We start from the raw sequence: 15,589 nt of genomic DNA, 5'->3' as shown, positions 1-15,589 counted from the left end.
AAGTTTGGAGAACTTGCGGTCGCCTATTTTGTAGGTCCCGTTTTTCACTAGTTCTGATGCGATGTTATTGGCAGTAACGAGGCATTGGCGGGAAGGGCGTGCTAGAACGGCCCTTAAGGTTGTTGACAGTACTCCATGCTATCCGGCTAGAGTGTGTAAAGTCGATAGTGTTGACGGTGTTTTTCCATTGCTCTAGCCTCCGTGAGTCCAGCCGATCAAGCAGTCTTGTTGCGGCTGAGATAGAGGCAGCACCTGGTGAGGCACGAATATAAGAGTGGTATAAAGTTTCGCACTCTAAATCCCAGCATGGCGTGTAGTTCTTTCGGCGGCCGCGAAGGATAGCTTGTTTAGTTGCGGATTTGATAGCACGGCAGAAGTCTTGGTAAGCCTCATCCACGTTGGCGGTAGAAGGTGAGGGTAGTTCCGCCGCGGTCTGTCAGGAAGAGAGCTGTCTGTATACATGCTTGCAAAGGCCAGGTCAGGGTTTGTGCCCGTTCCCCAGCGTCCGGACCAGAAGCTGGCTGGATCTTTTGGATTGTAAAGGAGGGCGAGGTTGTTGTTTGCAGCCCAAGCAGCCAGGCATTCTCCGTCGCTGTTGATGTACTTGTAACCCCAGTTGGTGTGCTGGCAGTTAAAGTCACCAGCATAGATACTGGGTGAGGGGAATGCGGGTATAGAGTTTGCAAGCGTCCAGTTTAAGCTCTCTTGGCAAACGTGGCAAGGCCATGCTTCCTGCTTTGGGTAAACCAGCTAGTGAGTAGTGTGGAATTACTAGCTTGTCTGCAGAAGTGCAGTGGGTCTCCTGGAGGAGGATGACAAGAGCTCGGTCCTTATGAGCGAGCTGCTCGATCACATCAATCTTGCTGGATGTGATGCCCTCAGCGTTCAGCTGTAAGATGGTGGGACGACGGTACTTGTCGACAGTGGAACTGCCGCGCTCTGAAAAGAGCGGTTCTCATGGGGTCCTGTGCTGAGCGTTCCGGGTCGAGGTTCGGTTTTGACAGTCTTCATTTCGCATTTTTTATGATGGTGCTTACAGGGGGGACCGCGTGAAGGTGACTGTTCTTCCCCCCCGTGACATAAAATTGATTTTTTATGATTAGTCCATTTAAATTTTTGTATAAATTCAGCGTTGTTGCAATGATATAACACATTACAAAATCATTTGTTAGTTATATATATTGTTAGACTGTCAAGCATCTCTAAAAGTGTGTTTTTAAAGTTTTTGCACAAAGTACGGTACAGTTTCAGTAGCTAGGCTATTCAATATTCAGTGTCACTTCAGACGTAATGTAAGATGATTAGATGAACCTTGCATGACATTCCTTGTCCCTGCAATTTAAGGTTGCTAAATGTTTTTCAAATTTTCAGCCCAATTGTTACCAGTACTGAAAAGTAGCCAAGTCGTCACAAGTCATGAAACAAGCCCAAAAGTCGCCCAAAATATGACAAATTTGAGCAAAATATAGTCAAAATCGAAAAAAAATTGATGAAAATGAATTAAAACCAAACGAAAAAAAGCGACTGGCGAAATATTTACTGCTACTGCTAAAAGTTTCTCACTACTCCAAACAGAAACTAGCCCATTTCCATAAAAAAATTGCAAAACTGGCAACTACTGAAATTTTCTAATTTCAGTAAAGACGAATGCAGATTTGGAGTAAAAATAAGAGTAATATTATAGTACGATGTAACTTCCATGATTTATTGAATTTTTTTTCTAGCAATTGAAATGTATTTTGAGTATTTGCCAAGTAAACAGTGGAATTTAACTTTTTATAGTTTATAACTGCTGAAGGTAACAAGATATTTCTTTCAGGTGGAACGGAAGAAGTTGTGATTAAGATTTCTGCAAAGCGTATTCAGTGTGTTCATGCATTTATGGGTCGAGGATGTCCTGTGCTCTGGATCAAACCAGATAGTATCGTAGCTGAGAGAATAAGAGATGCATGCAATATGCACAACAGAAGAGGTCCATACCTAGACCCTGATTCCGCAGGTAAGCATTTTTAGTGCCTTTGTTTATATTACAGTTACAGGGCTGTGGAGTGTGGAATCGGAGTTGTCAAAAAAAACGGTTGACTCCGGTTTGATAAAAACGATAAACAATAAAATTTTTGTTTGCAATATAGCCTACTTTTGTAAAATATTGTTTCTTATTCTCTGTATTGCGCTCCACATCTTTACCAAAAAATAGAAGTGTTGGTTTTTGTCAGTATTGTGAACCTTGTTTCAACATTGATTACCAATTTAATGAAATTAATTTTTTTTTAAATGAAGAAAATTCAGAAAACTTGGCAACACTAATGTCGGAGTCGTATACTTTTCGCCTGAACAATTACTTACACAGCCCTGTAGTTTGTACAATTAGTTATCAAATTTTAAAATGTTTAGGTAGCTTTATGCTGTTTTTGTCATTACATTATGATTTTTTTATGCTGTTTTTGTCATTACATTCAGCGCAAAATTTTTATGGTGTTGTCAAGTAGTATCCTTAAAAAATAATGAGGTTGTATTGGTATTGCAATGTGTTGATTAGCATAGGAGAAAAGCTTGAAACTTTTGTATACATGCACAATCTCAGAGGCCACAATTTATGACTCTGATGAAAGTAAATAGCTGACACCCTTTAACTACAACCCCTTGGAAATTTTGTTGATGTGATTGATTAATTATCAAACTACTTCTCTCTTTTACTGTAATTTTTCTTGGTGGTGCTTGTGATGGCAATTTATGCTTTGATTTATCTCCATTGAGTGCAATCTATTGCTTTTTCTCACCACAACCCTGCGCTAGAGGGTTTTTCAGTTACTAGATTATTTGTTATTAAGATAAAAATGTAATTTTCCGACTTGAGGAATGTATTAGGTGAAAACTTACAAAAAAATACTAAACTTACAAAGTAGCTGTGGAGTCGGAGGGATTTTGGAGTGTTAGCGTCGGCCAGTTGCAAATCGAGGAGTCGGAGTCGTATCTTTTTACCTGAATCCACAGCTATGTTAGGGCTGTGAAGTCGGAGGGATTTTTGACGTGTTCGGGGTCGGCCAGTTATAATGGAGTCGGCCAGTTATAGAGGAGTCATAATTTTGAACCCGATTCCACAGCCCTATTCAACTACTGTATACTATACATATCACTTGCCGACTATTGTATTTGTAATATCTTCATCTTCATTACCAGAGTCATTAAAGCCACCACCACGTAAATATTGTATAATATGGCCTTATTATACAACATTCAACAGATTGCATTTGCTATTTTGAAACAAATTGTTACTCAAACCTTACCCCAAACAAAACGTCTACCCAACAGCTTTTTCCAAATTTTTATCTTTTACATGAGATAGAAATAGATTGCGTTCAAAATTTAGGGCAGCTAGTGAAAAGCCGCATCAACGCATAGTTTCGTCCAAACTATTGTATGACAGGCCTCGAAATTCACGGCGGACACCGCGGACAGTGAAACTTTGCAAAGCAGAAAATAGTAGTGCGGTAGTGTAGAAGTTTCCCGACTCTTGCCCAGAGCATTGTGACGCAAAAATCCACACGACCTCGTTCGGTGGAAGTTAATCAGTTATGCGGCGTATTGCAACTACACGGCGCTTTAACTCTTCGAGCGCACGTCGTTGGTCTGATGAAAGCCTTCGCTGAAATTTTAAAAAGCCTTCCAAACCGTAGCCATAGCTCTTAAATGGCAAAGAATTTTCAAGATAAAGTGATTAAGCATGACGATCGACGCTAAAACTGGCGTGTCCGCCGTGAATCTTAATTTGTCTGCCGAGATAGCTGCTCAGACCGGACACGTTTGTCCGCCGTTAACAAAAACGAATTTCGAGGCCTGTATGATGTGCTCATCTAACAGATCTCGTCAGCTGCCTAGCCGAGTGGTGAGAGCCCTGGCACGGCACTTGAAAGGACGCTGGTTCGACACCGCTTACAGGAGCATACGGCTGTGTCTTTGGCAGAACACAGGCATGGGTGAACAGGAAGATTGGTCTTCTTGCCTTCCCATTTACCTAATCTGACTCTTCAACCAACGGGCGTAAACCTGAATATCACAACAGAGCTTTATTTTTTACATTCTTGAGAAAAAAACATATCATACACTGATTACAGCTTTTGCCCCTTTCTTGAATCAACGTCTGTGAATGTTAAATTAATGTAAAATTTAATTCTTAATTAGAATAAGCTGAAGATGCTGTTATTATAGCGAAATAAATTCTAAATAAATTACGCTAATGGAGTGAGATTGTTGTGCAAATGCCAGCATTTGATGAATGCAAAATAGCAGCACCACTTTAATTGGATAGAAAATTAGTAATTTCCTTCTCGAACATTGCTTTGACGACGTCTGGTTGTCTGGCATAGAAAAGCAAACTGGTTTTAAAGCTGTTTTCTTAAAAAAGTATGGAGCGTTCGGTCATTTTAGGTAGGCTATTGTTCTTGACCTTCAGTGAGCACGTTTTGGAAATTGCATCAATTTAACGTTTTAACTTGCAACATTTGGCAAAGTTACGAAAACTCATTAAGTGACAAAGATTAATTTGCACGAGCAAGCGAAAAGAGAAAAAACAAAATCAGTCCAAACGTTTTTTTTTTAGTCATCGTTTTTTGTTTTTTATTTGTTTTATTTGTCTTTTATACTATTTTGAATAGTTTCATACGTTTTTTCAAGTAATAACTATTTTCATTTATTATAATAAAAAACTGCAAAAATGTGTTAAATTATAACTGCTGAATATCTTTTTGTAAATTAGTTTGTTACATTTTTTACTAAGTTCTGCAAGTTAGAAGTGTGGTCGCATGCTCAGCAAATGGTAGCAATAAGCCACCCAACTTAAAGTGCCACAATGAAGAGGGTGAGGACTGTTCGCCTGTTCGGTCTCAGTGGTGACCATGTTAAAAGTCAACCCGATATGTTACTTGTCTTACTTTCTTTCATTTCTTTGTTCCATTCCTATAATTTTGTAATTTTTTTTTCGTTGCATATAGCTTATTATGATAAGTAGGATGGAGTATTATGATGCTTTTTAAAGTCTAATTGGTGAAATTTGCAGTCTAGTCCACTGATACAAGTTAACTTATCGACGAAAAAAAAAAGAGTACCACAGAAAATTGGCAAATTCAAGTTCTTTGACTTAATAAACTTGGAATTGCCTATTTACTGTGGTAGGCTATCTACTCTTTTTAACTATTTTTTCACACCACGCATCCTTTTGGATCATTGGTGAAGTTAAAGGAAGATTTTAATAAGAATTTAGTGACGAAGTTTTATTTTGGTGACTTATCGATGCTTTGATTAATTCAGAAAAAATATTTCAGGAAAGTAAAAGTATAAATTTTGCGGTCTACGACTTTATGCGCCGTCCGAATGACGCGAACCCCAGGCCCGAATGACGCAAGATTTGATTATTTCGTACTAAACTTAATTGAATTCGGTAGTAATTCCATTTATCACAGTAGAATTTTCAGTTTTCATTTTTTATACAAACAAAAACTATAAAAATTGTTTTTTTTGCTCAACAAAATACAGATGAGGTTTTTCTTTCTAAACTATTTTTTTTTATGCAGTAGTAATTTTACAGTAGTTTTTTATACAGTAGTAATTTTGTAGCAATTTTATTTGCCATGTCAATTTTTTTTCACTTAACAAAATAAAGACAAAGCTGTCACTAATTTATTTGTTATTTTTTAATCTTATTGGACACATCTGTAGGAAACTCTTACTAATCAGACACGCTTGGCAATGACAAACTCAGTGTAGGCTAAGCCTGGCTTCTGCAGTTCCTCGCTGCTTCAGGAACAACACTGGAGGTCAGTTACACTATTTTGTTTTCGAAGACCGCAGTCTTCGACATTAGCATATTTTACTTCGGCAAAAACGTTGCCGAGGCCAAACAGCAAAAGTTGAAATTGCCTCTGCAATTGCTGTGAACGCTTATTACGAAAAAAATGTACCAAAACATGTAAAACGAGAAAAGAAAAATATACTAGAGTAAAGTATCACGACCGCACTCTTTGATTTGTTATGATGTAATAATACCAAAGGTAGCGATAAAGCGAGCAACGCGATACGCACGCTGTTACGGTAATTCATGTTAAATAACTCACGGGGAAAAAAGTATGTTAATTTTAGGTTGATTCAACGTTCGAGTCAGCACAAATCGATTTAATTTTCCGGCGCGTTATATTGCGTAAGAACAATGCCCAATAAGAAATTTACGTTTGCTTTACATTAATTCGACATCTAGCGACGTTGAAGTATCATAAAATAACGTCACCCCGGTACCGGTAACAAATTAATAGCTCCCTGCGAGAAGATTGCCTCGATTTACGTATATTCACTAACATAATTTCGGCACAATTGGGATACTGCGACTCTGCGAGCAACGCAAAGTCTGTTTGATAAAGAACTAGTCAGAATCGGAATCATCAGATGCTGTATCGGAGGATAAGGTTGTAGTGTCATCACTGGAATCGGACACATCAAGATGCTCATCGCTTGGCTGTAAATCTACACTGTCTTTGCCGTTCGCATTGCAGCGTCCACGTTTTGCGGCTTTTATGCTTTGGTACCCACCCACATGCCTCTTTCGCAGAGCTCCATCAGGGTGTTGACTAAGGAACAAATCTATGAACGTATTTTTCGCTAGGTTAAGCTAGTTTTGGCTAATTTTGCTAGAAGTGGCTAATTTCGAAGACTGAGACCGATTAGAGGAGTAGGGGTGGACTTGCTGTCAAACAGCGCTTCGTGATTAAAACTACTTTCTCAATTTGCGCTTCACGACTTTACGGAAAGATACAGATTTTTCTGTCAAAATAAAACAACTCTGTGAAAAACATTTTAACAGAAAAGCAATAATTAACTCACCAAAATCAGATCTCTTCAAAAAGTCAGATTTTTCATGATAAAATTAAAGCAAGTACTGCAAGTAGTTCCAATATAGCTTCATCAAAACTAAATCCTGCTAAAAATTCGATTAACCACCACGAATGGGTTAGTTAGCTTCATTGCAGCTGGGATAAAATCCTAATGCCAAAGAAAATGTAATCTTTTGGAACTTTTAATTTTTGAAAGCTCTTAGTATGTAAAAATTGTGTATACAACGTGAAGGAACAAAGTTATTTTCCTAAAAAGAATAAAAAGTTGCAATTAAACCTACTTTGTTTGAGTGTATTCAGGAGGGAATGGCCCGTTTCGGTGAGTCCGATCCCTTAACGGGGGATTTTTTCATTTTTTTTTTTAAATTATCGGGTACCGTAGCCTAATTATCATTGCCGTTTTAGGGTTAGGGGTTAGGAACTCACTGAATTAGACTCACCGAATCAGACTCACCGAATCGGACTCACCGAATCGGACTCACCGAATAGTAGCAGACCCATTCATGGACCCTTCAATAATAAAATAGTTCATGGTGTATCTTTCAAACGCAATTCTTACAGTGTTTTACTTTTTACGAATGACCGGGCGATCATATAAAGTTAAATTTTGTTTTTCTTTCTAGCGGTTTATATTGCTTATTTTTTTCTGTATATTGTGCTTGTCTTTGGTTATTTTAAAATGAGATACATGTCTTAGTCAAATAGTTGTCTTTACACAGATTTCAAACATATTTTACGAATATTTAGTCAATGTGCTTGTTCTTAGCTCACGCAATGTGCTTCAATATGAGTAACACAGTGCATCCTGATTTTCCTTCCTGTCATTGTGGGCGGTTATTTTAATGCCACCGATATTTGACTGTTTTTCTGTTGAAGATTGTTAATAAATCCTGTGAGATAGGAAATTAGTATTTAAAAGCACGGTACTGCACAGTGCACACGCACAGTACCGTACGGCTTTTCCAACTTCTCATAGCTTATCAAAACTTTTCATTGGGCCTCATATTTGAATTTTCATTTTCTAGAATTGCAATTTCTTGTGACCATCATGCTTTGTCATTCTTTTTCAATGAATTGGTAACATTGATATAAAGAATGGGGTTGCTGTTTTATCACAAAACTTTCAATTCTCGGAGGATGTGTTATTGTGTATTTGGTATATGTAACAGGTAAATGTGCGTCTCAGAGTCCATGTTGAGCTTGGTTTTTTTGTCTGCGTAGTTCATATTGGTAGTTATGTAGTATAACTGAAAATGCTGGTGCAGTGAATTGTAGTTGCTTTTTGCATTGGTTCAGTTGCAAATCTAAACTCAGAGTAATGCGTAAGAAATGCTTTTTTAAATAGATCTTGAATCAGATGGCATTTAGGTTAATAATTTTTCTTTTTATCTGCCCACAGAAAGATGTTTTTACACCAACAAAAAAGATCTACACGCTAACCGAAACTAACAACCAGAAACAAACCAAGCTGCTTGGTAAAATTTTTACAAAATAATATTTGTAATGGTGTTAAACGTCAGAGCAACTCAACCCTGCGCCAATTGATAGTAGTTTATAAGCAATGTAGCCGCCCAGAACTGGAAACATCAAACTAACACGGAACAATTGTGTTCTTGACGTATTGCGTCATTGTTACACCATAAATATTTTTCAATCATAACCAAGCAATATTTGTGACAGTGCAGGATACACGACTTTATGCCGTAGTCCGAATGACGCAAACACGAATGACTTTGTCAGATTTGGAAAATATTTGAGTCTTGTCCTAGACTAGGTGTGACTCCAACCTCAGTAAATGTTCTTGGTGTTTCAAGGTGTTTTGAAGTAGCTTTCTTGTGTTCAGAAAGCAAAGACGTGCACATTTTAAATTTTCTAAATTTTAAAGTTTTTGAAATATTTTGCGAAGGTTGCCATTTCAACTTACCTGATTTCCAATGGACCAGTAGCTTGCTGAAAGGCGTTGATTCCTCACTGGCAATATTGTTCTGCGAACACGTTTTGCAAGCATGTGCCGCTCTTGTTGAACACTGTTTCTGTTTCAGACATGTAGACGTGTCTACTTCCTGTTGGACGTAGCTTTGTTAAGTGTCCAATATTGTCATCACTAATGATTGATATTGACACGTATTGGTATAATTATTTCAAACACATTTTTTATGTTAGCGAATGCTGAAAACGAAATTGCGGTGATCCCAGTTCAGGACCCCCTGCCTTTTGCTGTTTCTCACAGCATTCAAAAGATTTTTCAACGCATCGCCAGGAAAAGAAACCTTAAATATGATAAATTCTTCGTACCCATTCAAAGCAAGGAAAACAATGACAAACTTGTTCAGGTAATTTTTAGCTTCTAGAAGCAAAAAGAACAAGTTTTAAAGCAATTATAGTAAACTTATCTGTAAGCTATTCTTGCTATGCTTAATTGCTTAGGCCTACTTTGACTTTTTTATTTTTCGTCTACCACTGCCGTCCTCTACAGTAGTTACAGATGAATGAGACTATGTTAGTATATAGGCTATCAGGCTAGTTTTACAATTTCAATCTATTTTTGTTTTTTGATTTTGAGTGAGTGTAACACTTCTGTGTGCGAAATAAAATATGATTATTATTATGTGGCTTGGACAGATCGATTACAACATCTCCTAGCTTTAGTTTTGAACTTTTCTTTATAGTGCACTGTCTATATGGATAATGTGGAAAACCAACGCCATGGACCTGGCCCCATCACTGAAGTAAGAAAGCAACACAAGGAGAATGTGCACCAACAAAGGGTGATGTTAAAGTAGAAAGAGAAATAAAGACAAATTTTACTTACTCTCTGTTTATAGATCTCCCCTTGCTTTTTCTTGGTTTTGTATTTGACTCAAAGCAAAGATGCAGGTTCCAAATATTCCAGTAGTTTATATTTCAATTTATCTATTACAGTAGGGTCATTCCATGTCAACTCAACAGGTTTTTGGAAAAGTGCAAGCTCGACCCTCTTAGATTTTCTTGAAATTCACACTAAAGTTTCATATTGATGTATAATGAACACAAAAAAAATTTCAGCTCATTATCTCAAGACGTTTAGAAATTACAGCCCTTCAAAGTCACCAAGGTCCCTCAAAATACGTTCGCATGTAAATTTTCCTCCATGTTTGGGTCTTCACAACTTTTCATGTAAAGCATGTACAAATCTGAAATTTGGTATTCTGATTAAGAAGCAGCCCTAGTTTTCATATCTACCATCAAAATTGCTAATTTCAAATTAGTTTTAGATATAGAACCTTTCAAAAATTGAAATTTTTTACATTTGAAAAAATTACATCAATTTTTGATGTCCGCTATCTCCCAAACCAATAGTCCCAGAACTACCATTTTGCATGTCATTACTCCATACTAGTTGGTAATTAACCCCCATGAAACTGACACCAAACAAATATGAAATTATTGAAGTTTGGAGGGTGCAAAGATGAAGCCCGAGCAAAAAAGCTCAAAATGCGCCATCTTGTGGTTAATATTTGACCCTGTGGACAGTCATTCAGGAAGTTGAAACTTTCAGAAAAAAATCTTCTTTGCCTAAGCTATAAACAGTTCAAGTTTCAAATATGTAACCCAACTCCTTCAATAGTAAATGCAGCTGTGAAATCATGAGCTTAGCCATCACTTGCAAAAGTCTTGGGGGGGTGAGGTAGTTCTGGCTTACTTGGCAAACATGAAAATGTTTTGAATTTTGCTGAGGACACCCTTTTAAATGGTTAGGTTGTCAGAAAAAATAACTCCTTTAAAACATTTTTGAATTTGAAATTGATTTAAGGGTGGCCCTCTCCCCCTGAAGTTCTGCGCCCTCCCCCAAAATACCAAATCTTCATATCTCAAAAACTGCTGGAGCTAGAGATACAGTTTTTGTGTCAAAAGATGCAGAAAACATGATTTCCTATCTGCTTTCTGAACAGTGATTGTGCCTATCTTGAGTAGAAAAGCAGTTATTTAAAAAAAAAAACTGTTTTGGGTATTCTGGCACAAAACAGCGCTGAACAAGTATTGTGGTCCAAGTTATTCAATACACAAAATTCATAAACTAACTTGTATAACTGGTTAGTTTTAAGATAAAAATGAAACTAAACAAATAAGCAAGCAAACAAAGAAAAAACAAAACAAATGAATCAGTAATAGGTAGTACAGTAGCAGCATCACAGCAGACGATGCTCTCTTGGCCACAATACTCAAGAATGAGTACTGGGTTCCATTTCTGAATATTTTGTGTAGAATAAGTCCTCTACAGTTGCAAGGGCATGGTGGCAGACAGTGTAGATTAAACACAATGGACTATGGTCGAATTATGAATATTTTGCCATCACACTGCAAATAAATTGTAATGACTTGCCACAATCTTTTGTGTCCGTTACTTTGCTTCCAATGTTTAAGTCTTATGTAAGATGTTCTGACTTGCAAATCTCAGTGTTAATTTTTGTTATTATTCCTGGCCGGGGGTGTCCTGTGACAAATATCATATATCCTGTACACTTATGGAGTTATATGATTTTGCTGTACAATATTCTTTGCCTCATACTGTTGAACGTGCTTTGCTAACTACAGTACCATACTTGCTTTGTTGTGTTAATGCAGCTTTATTTTACTGTTACCAGCTCAATGCGCTATTGAGCAAGGCATTTAAAGATAATTATGCTCAAGCACGGAAAAGCCAAGCTATCTACCCGTTGTGATGGTTATGCTATGACTTTAAAAAGTCAACAGTAAATAGCAGAGATTCACAAAAACATGAAGCAATACAACTCTCCTGTTTTGACTTAGTTATTGCTGCAAGTTGAGACTTTTTCTTGTATAATATTGTTTTGAACTTACTACTATTTTTTTATCGCATGTAACATTGTAATTGTGTCTTGATGGAATTCCTTTCACCATTGTGATGTATGTAAATATAAAAATGCTACCTGTCAAAACAATAAAGAGACCGCAAACTTTATTATTTTATTTAAACATTTTGTCTATTTTTAGTTGCTGTCATTGCTGATATCAGTTATATATATAGTACCGGTATATGAATTGTTATTGCATTCGAATCCAATAATGCAGAAAGTAGGTTACGCTATACTTTTCTCATCATACTCAGGAATACTCACAAATCCACACTGCAGATGCATCTTTGTGCTACTACCTATTACAGATTCATTTGTTTTGTTTTTTCTTTGTTTGCTTGCTTGTTTGTTTAGTTTCATTTTTATCTTGAAACTAACCAGTTACACAAGTTAGTTTATGAACTTTGTGTGTATTGAATAACTTGGATCACAATACTTGTTCAGCGCTGTTTTGTGCCAGAATACCCAAAACAGTTTTTTTTTAAATAACTGCTTTTCTACTCAAGATAGGCACAATCACTGTTCAGAAAGCAGATAGGAAATCATGTTTTCTGCATCTTTTGACACAAAAACTGTATCTCTAGCTCCAGCAGTTTTTGAGATATGAAGATTTGGTATTTTGGGGGAGGGCGCAGAACTTCAGGGGGAGAGGGCCACCCTTAAATCAATTTCAAATTCAAAAATGTTTTAAAGGAGTTATTTTTTCTGACAACCTAACCATTTAAAAGGGTGTCCTCAGCAAAATTCAAAACATTTTCATGTTTGCCAAGTAAGCCAGAACTACCTCACCCCCCCAAGACTTTTGCAAGTGATGGCTAAGCTCATGATTTCACAGCTGCATTTACTATTGAAGGAGTTGGGTTACATATTTGAAACTTGAACTGTTTATAGCTTAGGCAAAGAAGATTTTTTTCTGAAAGTTTCAACTTCCTGAATGACTGTCCACAGGGTCAAATATTAACCACAAGATGGCGCATTTTGAGCTTTTTTGCTCGGGTTTCATCTTTGCACCCTCCAAACTTCAATAATTTCATATTTGTTTGGTGTCAGTTTCATGGGGGTTAATTACCAACTAGTATGGAGTAATGACATGCAAAATGGTAGTTCTGGGACTATTGGTTTGGGAGATAGCGGACATCAAAAATTGATGTAATTTTTTCAAACGTAAAAAATTTCAATTTTTGAAAGGTTCTATATCTAAAACTAATTTGAAATTAGCAATTTTGATGGTAGATATGAAAACTAGGGCTGCTTCTTAATCAGAATACCAAATTTCAGATTTGTACATGCTTTACATGAAAAGTTGTGAAGACCCAAACATGGAGGAAAATTTACATGCGAACGTATTTTGAGGGACCTTGGTGACTTTGAAGGGCTGTAATTTCTAAACGTCTTGAGATAATGAGCTGAAATTTTTTTTGTGTTCATTATACATCAATATGAAACTTTAGTGTGAATTTCAAGAAAATCTAAGAGGGTCGAGCTTGCACACCCTGTTGAGTTGACATGGAATGACCCAGTATTATGTTTTAATATCATTAAAGAACTTGTTTCATACAATTAGCTTCATATTTTCTGAGTTTAATTTTAGTTTTGCAATATATTATTCAATTTAAAATGTCAATGATTCACATTTCAATTTTTTATTTTACAGAAAAGTCACACAAAGAAGTTTGATTCTGAGACATCTGACGAGTTCTCGGATGGGTTTCAGTTTGATAACGACACTGACGATTCAGATTTTCAAATCAGGCTTAAATCAGACCGTGAGAAAACCGCATCTCTTTTGTTAAAATTCACGTTTTTTGGCAATAACGGTTAAATATATAAATTAACTTTTAAGGTACCAACAGTATAGGTGTACTCCTGTACTAGGTCCACAAAGTTACAAACTGTAAGTAATGTAAATTACATCACTACAAAAGAGTATGATCTGGTCTGTAGCCGTTGACTGATCAAAATATTCTTCAGGAGAAAAAAGTTCAAGAAATCTTCCATTACGAAAAGCTTCCAAGAAACCATCCATTGAACGGTAGGTTTATTGTGCAATGTGCATTGGTGTTTTACCAGTATAAACTTGGATTGGGGGGTCTGCTACTATTCGGCGAGTCCGATTCGGCGAGTCCGATTCGACTAGTCCGATTCGGCGAGTTCCCTATTCGGCGAGAGCCCTTTTCGGCGAGTGCCCTATTCGGCGAGTTTTTGAAATTTTTGAAAGGAAATTATCGGGTACGTAGCCTAATTATAATTGCCGTTTTTACATCGTTTTAACGTCGCTAAACGTTGAAATCGTGCAGAAAGGAATAAAAATAAAATGTTTGAACTATTAAATTAAAATTCGTCATGTCAGTTCAGTTGTTTTTATTTCTGACCATCATATGAAAAACAATACACGTCAACATAGCAAAGGTAGAAGCGACAAAACGCGAACGTTAAAACGTGCTTAAATTCGTCATGTCAGTTCAGTTGTTTTTCTTTCTGATCATGATATCAAAAACAATACACGTCAACATAGCAAAGGTGTAGAAAAAGGTAAAAGCGACAAAACACGAACGTTAAAACGTGCTTGTGACCGAAGTAAGTTATTCAGTTGAAAGAAATTTGGCACGGTCGCAACACTTTCAGAAAAAATTAAGATATGAAGGAAAAATAAAACAAAGAAAATGTTACAAAAAAAAAAATAGATCATGTTTATGTCTATAACTAAGTTAGTACTTTTGAATAGTTAAAATGATTAGTTTGGACCAACAAATGTGAGGCCTACAGCTTGGATTGAAAGGAAATTATCGGGTACCGTAGCCTAGTTATCCCAACCAGCAAAAAATTGTTCCAAGAACACAGTTCATTTTTACATTGTAGTAACAGAATGAAAAGGCTAAACAAATGTGTGGCCTATCGTGTTAACGTCGCTAAACGTTGAAATCGTGTAGAAAAGGGAGCTTTTGCTGACTAGGATACTTTGAAACTGAGAAACATTCACAGAAGCCCTACGATTTGTTCCAAGAACCCATTTAGCATAACATTTCATTTGTACATTGAATCAACGTCTGAATACATTATCTTAAAAATGCAACGTATCGTAGGGCTTCTGTGAATGTTTCTCAGTTTTAAAGTATCCTAGTCAGCAAAAGCACCCTTTTCTACACGATTTCAACGTTTAGCGACGTTAAAACGATAGGCCACACATTTGGTTAGCCTTTTCATTCTGTTACTACAATGTAAAAATGAACTGTTAGGCTAACTGGGTTCTTGGAACAAATTTTTGCTGGTCGGGATAACTAGGCTACGGTAGCCTACCCGATAATTTCCTTTCAATCTAAGCTGTAAGAGTGTAGGTCACACATTTGTTGATCCAAACTAATCATTTTACCCATAGGCGCCTAAGCCGTGGGGGCCAGGCCCCCACGCACATTTCCGCGTGGGAGCAACTTTTTATGCTGCATTGATACATAAAACAATAGATGAACTAGCGATCGGCAGCAGGAAAACATTTTTAAATGCAAACCGCAACAGCTTCGCAGTAAATAATCACTAGAACGAGTAGCGATGCTACAATCCCACTCCAGACAAAAAAAATCTATCACTTTTACGTTGATTTAACGTCTGCAGACGTTGAATCAATGTAAAAATGACTGATTTTGCTGCCTGTGACATAGCAAAAATCTACCATTTAGCGTCGATTCAATGTCATCAGATGTTGAATGCACCCAAAAACAACATAATTTGCTACGTTGACGCAGCGTGCGTTTAACTTAATGCGCTTGCAAACAGCCTCGCTGTCGCTTTGAAAAGTTGAAACCTCTGCAGAGAATTGTCGCGGCAGTGAATCGGTTGCTGTGAAAATGAACTTGA

General features: G+C 36.9%; 1 protein-coding gene across 1 annotated transcript in view; it reads left to right on the top strand.

Annotated features, from left to right (window-relative positions):
* The window catches only part of LOC145768576 (histone-lysine N-methyltransferase EHMT2-like), a 53,683-nt gene that overhangs the window by 2,978 nt on the left and 35,116 nt on the right, over nucleotides 1-15,589 (top strand). The window contains exons 2-6 of the mRNA XM_082580101.1: nucleotides 1,820-1,999; nucleotides 9,045-9,214; nucleotides 9,551-9,649; nucleotides 13,392-13,503; nucleotides 13,709-13,769. Of these exons, the coding sequence (XP_082436227.1) occupies nucleotides 1,820-1,999; nucleotides 9,045-9,214; nucleotides 9,551-9,649; nucleotides 13,392-13,503; nucleotides 13,709-13,769 (622 nt within the window). The remainder of the gene's footprint in view (nucleotides 1-1,819; nucleotides 2,000-9,044; nucleotides 9,215-9,550; nucleotides 9,650-13,391; nucleotides 13,504-13,708; nucleotides 13,770-15,589) is intronic.

The sequence above is a fragment of the Aplidium turbinatum genome, chromosome 4, assembly GCF_918807975.1.
Source record: "Aplidium turbinatum chromosome 4, kaAplTurb1.1, whole genome shotgun sequence".
NCBI lineage: Eukaryota > Metazoa > Chordata > Ascidiacea > Aplousobranchia > Polyclinidae > Aplidium > Aplidium turbinatum.
Note: the sequence above shows the minus strand (reverse complement) of the source record. Positions and strands in the feature narration are given on the sequence as shown.